Raw genomic sequence first — 13,957 nt, forward strand, 5'->3', positions numbered from 1 at the left:
ATTAAATTCTAATTCAAATTCAAAGGGTTTTCAAATCACATTTCTTTTTTTTTGGTGGTAAAAGGAATAAGTCCTGAATTACTTTCATATATGCTAATCAGATTATGCTTGTCAGTCTATAAAAGCTATAATTTGTCCAGCAGCCTACTATATTCTGTTATGTAAATCTCACTCCTCATAATAGTCCTGCAAGATAGGTTGTCCCTCCTACTTTAGAGGGAAAATCAAGGCTCAGAGGGACAATTTACTTGTCCAAGGCCACACGGTTGGCCTATGCTCAAGTCCATGCTTGCTATTTCTAACTTGCCCTGTTCTCCACTTTAAACACAATCAATTAGTTGCTTCTTAAACATATTCAAATACAGTACGATTCCACCATGTGCCCACTAATGTTGTCATTTTCAAACATCCAACCAGTCCAGATGCCTCCTAAGTATGTGGATTCCTTGAGCACAGGGCCCGTGTCCTTGTCTTAGGACAGCCTGGTCCTAGAAGGGTGCCACCTCTGAGCAGCAATGTTAGTCCCTGTCATGCCTGCAACCGAAGTCCAAGGCCTGTTAACGCCCACAGTTAACAAGCAGAGCACCCACGCCCTGTGCTTCCCATTTCACAGGTTGTGAGGGAGGTGTCCACCTGTGGCTGCTCAGTAACCTGTGGTTACTCCTAACTTGAGGTTCAGGGGACAGCTTCCAGCTCTGACACTTGCAGAGGTGGTCGAGCTCTGCTTTCTCCCTTCTATGTCTACATCATTAAGCATTGCCACCTAGCTCCTCTTACTATCTACGTGGGTAAGAGCTCAATTTAGAGGGTATCTGTGTGAGTTCCAGGCAGCCGTCATGGAAAACATCCACATACTCAGCCCCAATGCCTGGCAAATGACAAGGGCCAAGGACACCTTGGTCCTCGCTTTGGGACTGCCTTCCTCAGAGTATGCCTGGCCCAGGAGCACCAGATCACCATCACACAAGCACAGCAGCTCAGCCCTCCCCCTCCCATCTGAGATGGCTCAGGAGGGACCTCCCGGAGCAGAAGGGAAAGGCCACCTTTACCTTTTTTGGCTCGGAGCACTCGCCCTAGCCTCTGGGCCTCCTGCCGCCGGGAACCACCGTGAGATGAGATCTGAATGAGAACATTGGCTTCTGGCAAATCAAATGATGTGTCACCCACCTATGGAAATGAAGCAGCTGTGTGTCTGGGAAGGTTTTCATATATGAGGCGACAAGAGAAAAAAACCAACTGGCCTCACAATTAAACAAGCTCTGCAGATACTTTAGAAAAGCGATCACTACCCTCTTCCTATGCCAGGGCCCTTCCGATGCAGCAGCCTCTTGAACCCAGTGCGCATGCTCCTGAGAGCCGTCCGAGACCATCGGGCCCCACAGGCACCACCATCCTCTCAGCCACACTCCATGTGGGCTGCCAACAGCCCAAGACAAGAGGGCCCGTCAACAGAGACTTTCTGTGAGTGGCTCTTATTTTTGCTACAGAAATACGTCTGCATCAAACCATCCACACTCTTTAATGGAGGCCACGGGGACCAGCAGCACGTGTCCGAGAGGTGACCTAATGGGTGCCACTGTTCTCACTGGGCTGGATTCTGATTCAGAGCAGCTGCGTCAGTTTGGGGGCTACAACCATCTAGATCCCCACCCCACATGCACACACACACACACACCCCACCACCATCAAAGTTTGGTACTTACAGACCCAGCCAAGGTCACTTTTATGGGTAAATCTCGTTTCTTTGGGGTTCTGGGTCTATTCTCATCTGAATGACTGTTCCAAACAGTTGGGCCACAAGCTTCTAATTGCAAATGAAAGCCATCCCCCAGCCAGGCCGACAGCTCAGCACCCACCACGGCACAGCAGGAGCCAGGCCCAAGGCTACCCACGCCTGCAGCATCTCCAACTCCACAAAGAGAATCTCATCCAAATGCCTACTTTTGCCCGAGTAGGTGATGAACTTTCCCCTTTTATAAAGAAAATACAACTTAAAATTCCTGCATCCCAAAAAGAGATGGGAAAAACTTTGAGTCAAGCAAAAGGACTTTAGAGATTATGCATATACATAAAACCCTAAATCTACTTCTTCTACTACCCAGACAATGGGAAGGAAAACTGACACGTGATGTTCCTTCAACAAACACCAACTCACTGCCCAGATATCAGCCAGTGTCCCCAGGCCTTGGGGCTGCTGGGGCCTCACCACCACTGCATGCCACACAGACCTTGGATATGAAGATGGTGTTGATTTTGGGGTTGTGCTTGAAATTCTGGAGAATCTGCATCCTTTCTCCCTGGGATGTAGGACCATAGATATAGGGTCTAGAGAAGAACAAGACCGTATTAGGAAGACCATAGAATCACTCCTCAATTACCCTAAAAGCACATGAGAGGGAAAAGGAGCTCCTGCAAGGTGCTCTCTCCCAGGAGGCCTGCCACCCAAGAATATCTGCAGGAGACCCATAAACATGAGTGGCAATGCACCTTCCCCACCCCTTCCAAAACACACACACGCCATCCCTTTACCGCTGAGCTGAGGTTCAAGGTCACCATTCTCCCTGGGATTCCCTCCTTTACCTTTTTCTTTGTTTTTGGACTAGGTCTCTAGCTCCAAGCTTGGTGTCTATACAAAGAGAACCCCCGGGATTTCATGAAGCTCAATGAGGGTGGCAAATGAAACAACGCTATTTGTAAACCAAAGCTTGGAGCAACTCTTTTCCTAATGACACAGGCATTCTCCTCCAAGAAAGGAGTAGAAAGGGAAAGGAGCAAAGGGCCCCTTCCAGACTTTTCTCTACTGACCTCCTTTTACACCAAGTTCAAAACCTATCTATTTAATTCCCAGTTCTCGGCCAAAGAGCACCACCATATCTGACGGCCTCGCTGGTTATCCGTCACCTCTTGGCACCTGGCAATGCCATTCACGGAATGACCTAGTTTCTGTGGCTTTCTTTCCCGGGGTAACAACAGTGATGGTGGTGATAACAAGGACAACTACCGATACACAGGTCACACACACACCAAACACCAAGCAAGATACTATGTTGAAAAAAATCCATCCACCCCTGCCGACAGTCCTCAGGCTGTGAAAGGTAGTTTCATGTTCCCAATTTACACACGAGGAACGAAGGGGCAGGAGACTGGCGAGGCTGAACCCAAGTGTAAACACTCCACCTCTCAGGCCATTACATGGAAGGCTCAGAAAGCAGCATTTCTGACCCTCCACACGCTTCCCAACCCTGTGCTACTAACTAGGAATGGGTGTACCTGAGAGAGCAAAACCCTTGCCGTGGGGAAGCAGGGTGGGGCCTGGGACAGATGGACACCCGGGCTGATGGCCTCAGGTCACTTCAAACACTGCAAGCCTGTCATATAGAGTGTTCGGGCACCACACAAATCTTGTTCTTTCCTCTGCGTGTCATGCTGGGAAACCCCCTCTTCAGAACCACCTGTTTCTCAACACCCAAGTTTTACATGGCTCTTTTTCTCCTCCCCCATCATAAGAAACGACTCACATGACGGTGAGCCCCGTTTCTAAAGACTCCCCACACAGGAAATGAAACAGAAGGGTAACCCACCTGCAGAAGGGCCCCTCACATAAGCCGAGCACCGAGTAGATGCTGGGCACAAGAATCCTGAGGCGGTGCTGGTAAGGAAGCCCATGTGACAGAGCGAGGAGGCCGAGAGGCACACAGCACCCCCAAGGTGCACAGCTAATAAGAGGAGCTGCTGGGAGTCAGGTCCAGCCGTCAGAATCCAAAGTGGTGTCCTTCCCACCTCATATCCCAAACAACCCACAGTCTCTCCTGCAAAGTCCTGAGTGACACCTATGCCTTTCTAATTAAGGCTGGATGAGCCAGAAGTTCGGAGACCCCCACCCCACCTCAGTCCTAAGCACATGCCCAGGACCCACAGGATCGTTTTAAAGAAAACAAGACAAGCAAAAGCACTTCATATACTTAAAGGCCAGAGGTACACAAGAAAGAGAAGTAAAAGTTGTAATTATCTTTCCATTATCCATCAGAGAGCCATGACCTGCTGCCCTCCATGGTGCCAGACAGGCACAGATTCGACAGTGCCGGGCAAATGCGTGTGCCTGACCAGGCAGATCTCAGGAGATGACAACCAAAGGACAAGCCTCAGGTGTGTTTGAATGCAGGTGTAGGGCAGGGCCCTTGAAGAAGGCTCCAGGAAGAATCTAGATGGAGCACTGAAATGGCGGGAGGGGAGGGGAGAGAGAAGACAGCTGTTAAATAGGACACAGTAAACACGCATTGCTTTATTGCCCCTCTCAAACTGTCACCATGCAGAATTAAAAAGAGAAACCCACAAGGGCAAAGAGAACAGGAGAAGTAACAGCAGAACAGACAGTGAACAATATTGTGGAAGTCAACACACAGAGAGGAAGCAGATGCCCAAACCCGCACGAGGGAAAGCCAGTACAAACAAGCTCTTATGTGCAGAACATAAAGCGTTCCAGACCTAGTCGCCAGTGGCCTGGGAAGGGGCGGAGGTCAGACAGCAGACAAGGGCTGGCCGAGTATCGAATGAGGAGCAGGGTGAGGCCCCAATCCCAGCAGCCAGGTGTGCCTCCTCGCATCTGGCAGAAACCTGGAGGCTTTAACTTCTAGGTTCATAGAGGCATAGTACTTAGGGACCTCAGGCAGAGCTGAGGGCAAAGGTGAGACTGCAAGTGAATCCCTTTCTCCCTCTCCCCCCACATGCTGGCAGCCAGGAGACCCGAAGATTCCTCTCTGGAGAAGCTGTCCTGCCCAAGAAAGACCTGGAGATACTGGCATTTCTCAATCTCTTCATGCGTCACCAGGTTCCTGCCCATCACGCATGGTGGGGTCCACAGGTTGGCTAAGCTATTCAGAAGGCCAATTCGCTTCTTAGTGGCTGACTCCTTTTTTTCTTTGGTACCAAATTACTTTATTTGAAGGAATGGTACAAATGACAGTCACGAGTGGATGATTTCGTGCAAGTTATAGAAAAGGTAAAGGCAACTCAACGTGCAGTGCTGCTTTGGTGACCAGGAAGTCACCCCGAGGCTACACGAAGCAGCCTAACTAGTGACGGACTCTTAAACAAGAAAACACAGGCAAGGATCACCAAGTCAGACAGGCTCTGCAGACAGAGGGAAGCAATCAAAATAATGAAACTTGAAGAGAAGAGAGACAGTGCAGGAACAGAAGAAATGTCAAAGCTCGACCAGCCCAGAGAAGACACTGCATGAAACAGGAACAGTCAGCAAGGAAGAGTTCTTGCAAACTCACAAATGCTTCAATAGAAGGGCTGGCAGACAAAGGGAGAAAAAATAGGAGAAAAAAGAAAACTGGGGAAGTTGTTCCAAGACCTAACATCTTACAACAGGGATTCAAAGAAAGACAGAACAGAAAAAAACAGAGAAGATGAGTTAACAAAGAAAAAAAATTTCTCAAACTGAAACACGAGTTTTCCTATTAAAAGGGTCTAATGGCCCTGCCCAGTGCTCAGTGGTTAGAGCATCAGCCCCAAGCACTGAAGGTTCACAGGTTCAATTCCCGGTCAAAGGCCTGGTCGGTTGGGGGTGTGCGGGAGGCAACCAATCAATGTGTCTCAGGTGAGGATTAACCAGGAAAGGGTTAAAACTGCCCATCACAATAAAAGAAAATGACCACACTAGCCATACAGTTTTGAAATCTCAAAAAGATTCTAGAAGCTTTCTGAGAGAGGAAGCAGATGACACAGCAGACCCTGTGCAGAGAGGGATCAGAAGGGCACCAGGCTTCCCAGCAGTCACAACGGAAGCCCCAGCAGAACTGAGCCTGCCTTTACCATTGTGAGGCCCAGCCAAGCTACTCGTCAAGCGTAAAGCTGAATAAATAATCTGCAAGAAAAGTCCCAAAAAACTTGCTTCCCTCCGGAATCTACTGGAGGATGTGCTCCTTCAAAATGAGTGACTAAGAAAGAGGAGACTTGAGATACAGAAAAGAGGGCTCCCACACAGGGAAGAGGTCAGGGAAGGACGGGATGCTGTCAGAGGGAGCCCAGGACTCTGCTGAGCAGCAGTTCTAGTCCGAGAGATGGCGTGCTGGTAGGCATCCCACCAGGGAGAGAGATTTAAAAAGTACTGACGTGTCTGACCCCGCTGATAAGGGTTCATGGTTGCAGGAAGGGTCTGAAGAGGAACAATTAAGTCTGTTAAAAAAAAAAAAAAACTAAATTTCTCTCATCTTGATGCTTCTATTTCTCTCTCCTCTTCCTTCCTCTCTGTTTTATTTATTTTATTTTTAAAATTTTATTTTATTGTTAAAAGTATTACAAATAGTAGTACATATGTATCCTTTTTCTCCCCCATTGACCTTCCCCCGGCCTCCCCTACCCCCCAGCATATGTCCTTACCTCACCCCCCCAGTATCTTAAAAAATATATTTTTTAAGTCTTATTGGTTCTTTTTGTTTGTTTTTAATTGATTTTTAAAGAGAGAGAAAGGGAGAAGAGAGAGAGAAACATCGATGAGAGAGAAGCATCACTGATTGGCTGCCACCTGCACATCCCCCATTGGGGATCGAGCCCACAACCCGGGCCTGCGCCCTGACCAGGAATTGAACCAGGGACCTCTTGGTTCCTGGGTTGACATTCAGCCACTGAGCCACACCAGCTGGGCCATAAAACACTATTTTTACAAACATAATGTAGAACAATACATATACAGTCAAAATCCCTGAATTCTAACTTAACACCAAACATACTGGGAGGATGGGGGCAGTACAGGCAAGAGCTAAATCCTAAACTCGAGTATTAGGAAGTTAACAGGCAATCTCTATAGTTAATAGTCAAGAAATTAATATATAAATTATTACTTAGAAATATGGAGAATAGAGTTGAAGGTGGCTCGCCTTTGGGAGAACCAAGATGGCGGCATAGGTAACCTCCAGTACTCGCTGTCTCCATACCATGTCAAAATCACAACTAAAATGCACAACTACTATTGTTCAGAACCGCCTGAAATCTGGCTGAACAGAAGTCCTACAACTAGAAAAGTAAAGAAGGCACACTGAGACTGGTAGGAGGGGCGGAGGTGCAGAACAGGCTGGTGTGGCATGTTTTCAATCGGGAGGGATATCTCCACTGCAGAGACCTCCATGAGGAGCAAGGAGTCCTAGCCCCACACCAGACCCCCAGCCCAGGGTTCCAGAGCTGGTAAAAGTCCCTTAACTTTGGGCTGTAAAAACCATAGGGGATTGTGGCTGAGTGACACGGAGGCTGCTGGGGCTCCAGGCAGTTTCTCTTAAAGTGCCAGCACACGAACTTACAAGGCCCCACTTCCTCTGAACTCCAGCAATGGGCACCGGCTTTGGGGAATCCAGACTCATAAGAGGAGGAATTGGATTGTCTGGCATCAGGGCAGGAACTCAGGAGTGGCCTCCTCTCAGATAGAAGTAGGGGGAGGGGGGGAGTGCTTTCAGGGGTCATTGCTCCTGTACTAGGTAGGACCTCCCCTGTCACAGAGCTGACTAGCAGCCATATCTGAGTTTCCATCAGCCTGGCTCACACTGTTTGCTCCGTCCTGGTAATTCCCCGAGAACCCGTCCCATTCCAACTTGCAGCTCTACCCAAGCTGTTTGCAACAGCTTTCCCATATGGCCTGTTCTGGCTCAGGCTTCAGACTTTCCTAAAATCTCTTAAACAAACAACAGGTGGTGTCAGTGTGCTCCAAACCTATAAATAAAAAGCCCAAGACCCAGCTCTAGCACCAGCCTGCCTTGCTTCACATCTGGGCCTCACCTGGGCACTTTCAAGCCTAACACAAGTTGCAGCCATCTGCAGATCTCTCTGTAGCTCCTGTCAGGCGGCCCCAGGCAGTGGCTGACTTTGCAACTCCTGGGAGGCCCCACAGCCAGTGCACCCAGAGGACAACTTCAGACCACAGCAGGTTACAACTCTACACATCCACAAGCAACACATGCAAGGGGCAGACTCAGTAAGCACCAAGGCCCCACTGAAGCAAGTCCTGCTCCATAGGGGTGTCTCCTGAACAGCAGCTCTCCTTCTGTAGTCCCAGCTGGTCCTCACAGCCAACTGGCCTGGAGGTCAATTCCTCCCAGTAATGCCAACAGCAACCAAGGCTCAACTACAAGACTGTGCACACAGCCCACACAGGGCCGCACCTAGAGTGCCCAGCTCAGGTGACTGGGGAGGCTGAGCCACTGGGCCCTACAGGACAGCTACTACACAAGGCCACCCTACTAATTCCAGGAGACTAGCAGTTCTATCTAATACATAGAAACAAACACAGGGAAACAGCCAAAATGCGGAGACAAAAAGAAACATGTTACAAATAAAGAAATGGAAACAAGCCCTAACCGGTTTGGCTCAGTGGATAGAGCGTTGGCCTGCAGACTGAAAGGTCCCAGGTTCGATTCCGGTCAAGGGCATGTACCTTGGTTGCAAGCACATCCCCAGTAGGAGGTGTGCAGGAGGCAGCTGATCGATGTTTCTCTCTCATCGATGTTTCTAACTCTCTATCCCTCTCCCTTCCTCTCTGTAAAAAATCAATAAAATATATTAAAAAAAAAAGAAAAGATATGGATACAAGCAAACTACTGGATACAGAGTTCAAAACAACGGTTATAAGGTTACTCAAGGATCTTAATGAGAGCTTCAAGGGACTTAGCGAGACTTTCAAGGATCTTAGTGAGAATGTCAAAGACATGAAAAAGGACTAGTCAGAAATTAAGCATACACTAACTGAATTAAAGAATAATTTATAGGGATTCATCAGTAGAGTAGAGGATTCCAACAACTAAATCAACGATTTAGACTATGAGGAAGCAAAAAACACCCAATCAGAAGAGCAAAAAGAATAAAAAAATCAAAGAATATGAAGAGAGTGTAAGGAGCCTCTGGGACAACTTCAAGCATACCAACATTCGCATTATGGGGTACCAGAAGGAGAAGAGAGAGAGCAAAATACTGAAAACCTATTTGAAGAAATAATGACAGAGCCCGGCTGTCACGGCTCATTGGTTATGGGTTGACCTATGAACCAGGAGGTTGCGGTGTGGTTCCCAGAGTCAGAGCATATGCCTAGGTTTAGGGCTCAATCCCCAGTAGGGGTATGCAGGAGACAGCTGATCAATGATTCTTTCTTATCATTGATGTTTCTTATCTCTCCCTTCCTCTCTGAAATCAATAAAAATATATTTTTTTTTACAAAAGAAAAGAAATAATGACAGAAAACTTCCCTTACCTGGTGAAAGACCCAAACAAGAGGAACCCAAAGAGGCCCACACCAAGAAATCATCATTAAAATGCCAAGGGTTAAAGACAAAATCAGCAAGAGAAAAGCAATCACTTACCTACAAGGGAGCTACTGTCAGCTGATTTCTCAATAGGAACTTTGCAGGCCAGAGGGAGTGGCAAGAAATATTCAAAGTGATGAACAGCAAGGTCCTACAACCAAGATAACTCTACCCAGCAAAGCTATCATTTACAATTGCAGATCAGATAAAGAGCTTCACAGGCAAGAAAAAGCTAACGGAGTTCATCACCACCAAACCAGTATTACATGAAATGTTGAAGGATATTCTTTAGGAAGAGGAAGAGGAAGAAGAAGAAAAAAGATTAAAAAAATAAGAACAATAGAATGGCAATAAATACATAGCCATTTTACAATGTATATTATCAATAATTGAATCTAAAAATCAAAATAAGTGAACAAGGAATCTGATGAACAAAATAAAATGGTAAATAAAATAGAATCAGAGGCATGGAAACATGGAACAGACTGACAAATCTCAAAGGGAAGTGGGGAAAGTAGGTGGGAAGAGATTAACCAAAGATATTTTGTGTGTATGTTTGTTTGTTTTTTATTTAAATCTTTATTGTTGAAAGTATTACATATGTCAACTTTTTTCCCCCAATTGACCCCTTCTAGCCCACCCCTGCACTTCATCCCAGGCCTTCACCACCCTATTGTCTGTGTCAAAGACCTTATATGCATATAGACATTATCTATGGACACAGACAATAGGGTGGTGAAGGTCTGGGGCAGGGTGGGAACCGGGTAGAGGGGGACAGTAGAGGGGAAAAAAGGGGGACATCTGTAATACCCTCAACAGTAAAGATTTTTAAAAATTACAAATAAATAAATCAATTAAAAAAAGAAGGTGGCTGCCTTTGGGGAACAAGAATTGTGGGTGGAAAGACTGATACACGAACTGTGGTTTTTCTTAACTACTATGTTACTCTGATAAAAAATAAAATCTTTATACTACCAACAATAAAAGGTTTATTTTTTTAAAAATTAAAAAAATTAAAGGTACAATTTTAGAAATTTAAGAAAGTTAATTTTTTTTTTGTCTCAGCTTTGCCATCTGTAAAATGGGAACAATGCAATTGAATTCCTTGCATGGGTGAGGATTAAGTCACAGCTTGCTCAAGAGAAGCTGGTCTGCATGGACACTGCCCTCCATCCTACCACCCCACAGGAAGAACGAGGCCTGCCTGCAGAAAGGGCCCTTCCTTCCGCTACACATACACGCCCTTGAGGCCCACTGGAGCAGGAGCACAGTCCTCATCCTCCTTACTTGGCAGGGAATTTACAATAACCAGGCTTTAAACACAGGCATGTGGGCTGGTGAGGACTCTGGTATGTCCTAAGAAGCTCTTTCTCAAGGGGAGGCCATACCAGGGATGCCAGCCAGTCTGCCTTGCCTCCCTGGTCCCTGGCCCATAGCCTGACCTCATTACAACCCACAGTGCTCACTTGGTCTGAAACTCCCAATGCCAACCTCTGCCCACCCTTGGAGTCCAGGTCCAAAGCACCATTACTCTAGTCCCTGCTCCCTGGGCTCAGGGTGACCAAGCTCCCTTTTCTATACTGTAACCTCTAACTCCAACCACTTGTTCCTCTGTCTTCCCTGTTTCCTGGGGCTGGAGCCACAGAACCAGACCTTTGGATCCTAGAAGTTCCTATAAGCTTCGAGAAAAACCAGGCACCTCTGCACTCTCACAAAGGGAAAGTAACTGGCTTAGGAGCCAACTTCAACTTTTCAATTCTTACTTGTTCAGTCGAATGGCATATTCCTTCAGGGCAAACACATTATCAGCAAAGACAATAATTTTGTCATTCCTCCTTTCATGAAACTTAATCAGAAACTGGCAAGCTCTGAATTTGTTGGGGTTCATGGTGTACAGCAAGATTCGTTTCTTGGTTTTGATTGCCACATACTCCCTGTAAAACTCAGGAGACATCGGGCACCAAACCTATAATACAATAAGAATCATGGTTAGTGTGCAAGTTTAAGTATCACACAATTAGAAACTTGTGAAGACCATTCATTTAGTAGAATTAACTTTAAAACACACAAAGGTTTGTAAATTATATCTCAATATAACTGTAAACACACACACACACACACACACCCCAAAACCAGACCCAATAAGTGATGTGGAGCCGGGCACTCCACATGTTAAACACTGCCCCCAGACCTTTCAGTGTCTCTACATGCAGGGAATTACTTCCACACCAGCTCCACACGAAGGGCACCAGACTGTCCACCAGTGGTGCGAGGGTCCCTCTCACTGGGACCCACCTCCACACAGAGAACTGCACACACATTTCCTAGTTCTGCCTGTTCAGTGAGCCCAGCAATGATACTCTAGTAGCGATGAATGCATCCAACAATCAGAACTTGGTTTGCAAATTACATTCTCTACTGAAAGAGCTCCGTGGAAAATAGCCGATTCCAGGGCGAGAGCAGGATAAGTACCAGGTGAGTCAGGAATATATTGCTAGCCCAGAAAGCAAGGAAGTGCTCACAGAATGATGGGGACATGTCATGTGGCCATAGAAGCCAGCTTGAAGGTGGTCTCATTAGTCACATCTAAAGCAATCTGAGCACCCAAATAAGAATGACAGTAAGACTCCTGAGGGCCTCTTCTGTGCTAGGCCCTGGGCTTGGGCTGCTGACAAGCTAAAGGAAGCTCAGGCAAATACACTGACTGATGTACCGTGAGTTTCAAAGGTCTCAAGGCTACATACAAATAAAAAATGACTCCCTGGGAGCTCCGCACTGGAACAGGCCACGCAGACCACACTAACAGACTGAGTTCCTGGCCAGGACCAGTGCACTTCCCCATGAGCACCACAAGCCACTGCATGCTGCCACCCTGGGCTCAGCTGCCGCTGCTGGGTGCCAAGCCCTGTGTGCCACTCAAATCCGTGAGTTTTGCTGTTAATGTTTCCTGGTTTCCTCTGAGTCATCTCCTGTTATGACTCCATTAGAGGTTCTCATTCTTTATAACCACAGCAATTCTTTTCTCACAGTAAAGTGTTTAAAATCCTGCAATTCACAAAATATGAAACATAAGGGGCTAATAACTATCTGATAAGATACTCAATGTCATTAGTAAAGTAGAAAACACAAATTAAGACCATAAAGGAATGCATTTCACACTTACCAGGTTAGCAAAAGTTAAAAGAAAACAAGTAGCTATTGGGCAGTGGAGATGTGGCACGCCCTCACTCGCCCTGATGGGTGTTCACTGGCACACTCACTCTGGAAAAGTCTGCTGTAGCATGACAAGGAAGGTGACCCTCAAGGAGCCTTCAACCCAGCAGTGTTACTTCGAGGTGCACCTGCCAGAGCAGTGGCCTACAAACTTGGATTACGTTACATCACAAACTAAACATTCACACACACAAACACAATTTCATGAAACAATATATACCCTTAATACATATGCATTCTGGTAGATTCTATTCTATCCTGACCATGACCCACAAAGTGATGTCACAGTCCACAGCGTGAACAACGCTTTAGAAAAACTCTGGCAGGAGGGCCCCAGGAAATGGGTACAAAAACATCTGCAGCAATGTCATAAGCTATAATTTATAGAGACAGAAAACAAATCAGTGGCTACCTAGAGCGAGAGTACAAGCAAGGATTCACTGCAAATGGTCGCCAGGGAACTCTGGGGATAACAGAAATGTTTTAACACTAGATTGGGGGATACATTAACTAAAACCAAGTAAGTTATAAATAACAAACAGTATTTACTTAAAACAGGTCAATGTCACAGAATGCAAACATCTTGATAAAGCTATTAAAAACTTTAAACAACTTACCGACCCGAACGTCTGTCACCATTGGAAGATTTATTTTTTACTGCTATGTAATATTCCATTACATGTCCAATTGTGGTATATTTGTATAATGGAATACTAGAGCAAATCAAAGGGATGAACTACAGCTACATTCATCAAAAAATAATGCATTTGCAAGGAATAAAAATAGAGCAAATGACAAGTCACAGAAATATATAATCTGTTTCACCTTTTAGATAAAGACGTTTTAAAAGGTAAAACGAAACAACCCTGTCCAGGAAATTATACATAGGTGGTAAAATAGCCCTGAGACAGCGGCCCCCTGCTGTTTAGTTTGTGATGTAACGTAATCCAAGTTTGTAGGCCACTGCTCTGGCAGATGCACCTCGAAGGGGAGATGCAACTGGAGAGGGACAGGGTCCCCAAGGTTCTGGCAACTCTGTCTCATAAGACGGGTGGTGATTACAAAGCATAACTAGAGATAAGGAAGCTTTCAACAGAGCAAGTCTACCTGCACACGGTCCTCACACTCTCTCTTACCCAACAGCCCCCTTTCCACCCTTTCATGACAAAGGCCACCCTATTCTAGCCACTGAGGAAGTCATTTTTAGGTGCCAGGAAGAATTCTTGTTCTTGTTCCTTCTGAGAAGACATTTTTGAAGATGTACTTTTATCATTTACCTGTGCAGGTATTCGTTATAGAACTAGAGGCCCAATACATGAAATTCGTGCATGGGCAGGGTCCCTAGGCCTGGCCAGCGATCAGGGCCAATCTGTGTGGCAACTGGCGGGGCCTGGCGCTGCCCGCTCGCCGGCCCCACCCCTCTGCCACCAGTCACCTCCCTCTGCAAGAGGCAA

At 46.4% G+C, this 13,957-nt stretch overlaps 1 protein-coding gene across 4 annotated transcripts in view; it reads right to left on the reverse strand.

Moving 5' to 3' along the window:
• The window catches only part of ERCC3 (excision repair cross-complementation group 3), a 45,658-nt gene that overhangs the window by 8,128 nt on the left and 23,573 nt on the right, over window positions 1–13,957 (reverse strand). For 2 of the 4 annotated variants that reach the window (XM_005878527.2, XM_014549645.1), the window contains 3 exons: window positions 11,054–11,256; window positions 2,229–2,325; window positions 1,050–1,167 (listed from right to left, as the gene is read on the reverse strand). In XM_005878527.2, coding sequence (XP_005878589.2) covers window positions 1,050–1,167; window positions 2,229–2,325; window positions 11,054–11,256 — 418 coding nt within the window. Of the gene's footprint in view, window positions 1–1,049; window positions 1,168–2,228; window positions 2,326–3,944; window positions 4,214–6,120; window positions 6,184–11,053; window positions 11,257–13,957 lie in introns of those variants that run through there. The other 2 variants (XM_014549646.1, XM_014549647.1) reach the window with 2 other exon arrangements.

This window comes from Myotis brandtii, unplaced genomic scaffold, assembly GCF_000412655.1.
Source record: "Myotis brandtii unplaced genomic scaffold, ASM41265v1 scaffold563, whole genome shotgun sequence".
Taxonomy (NCBI): Eukaryota; Metazoa; Chordata; class Mammalia; order Chiroptera; family Vespertilionidae; genus Myotis; species Myotis brandtii.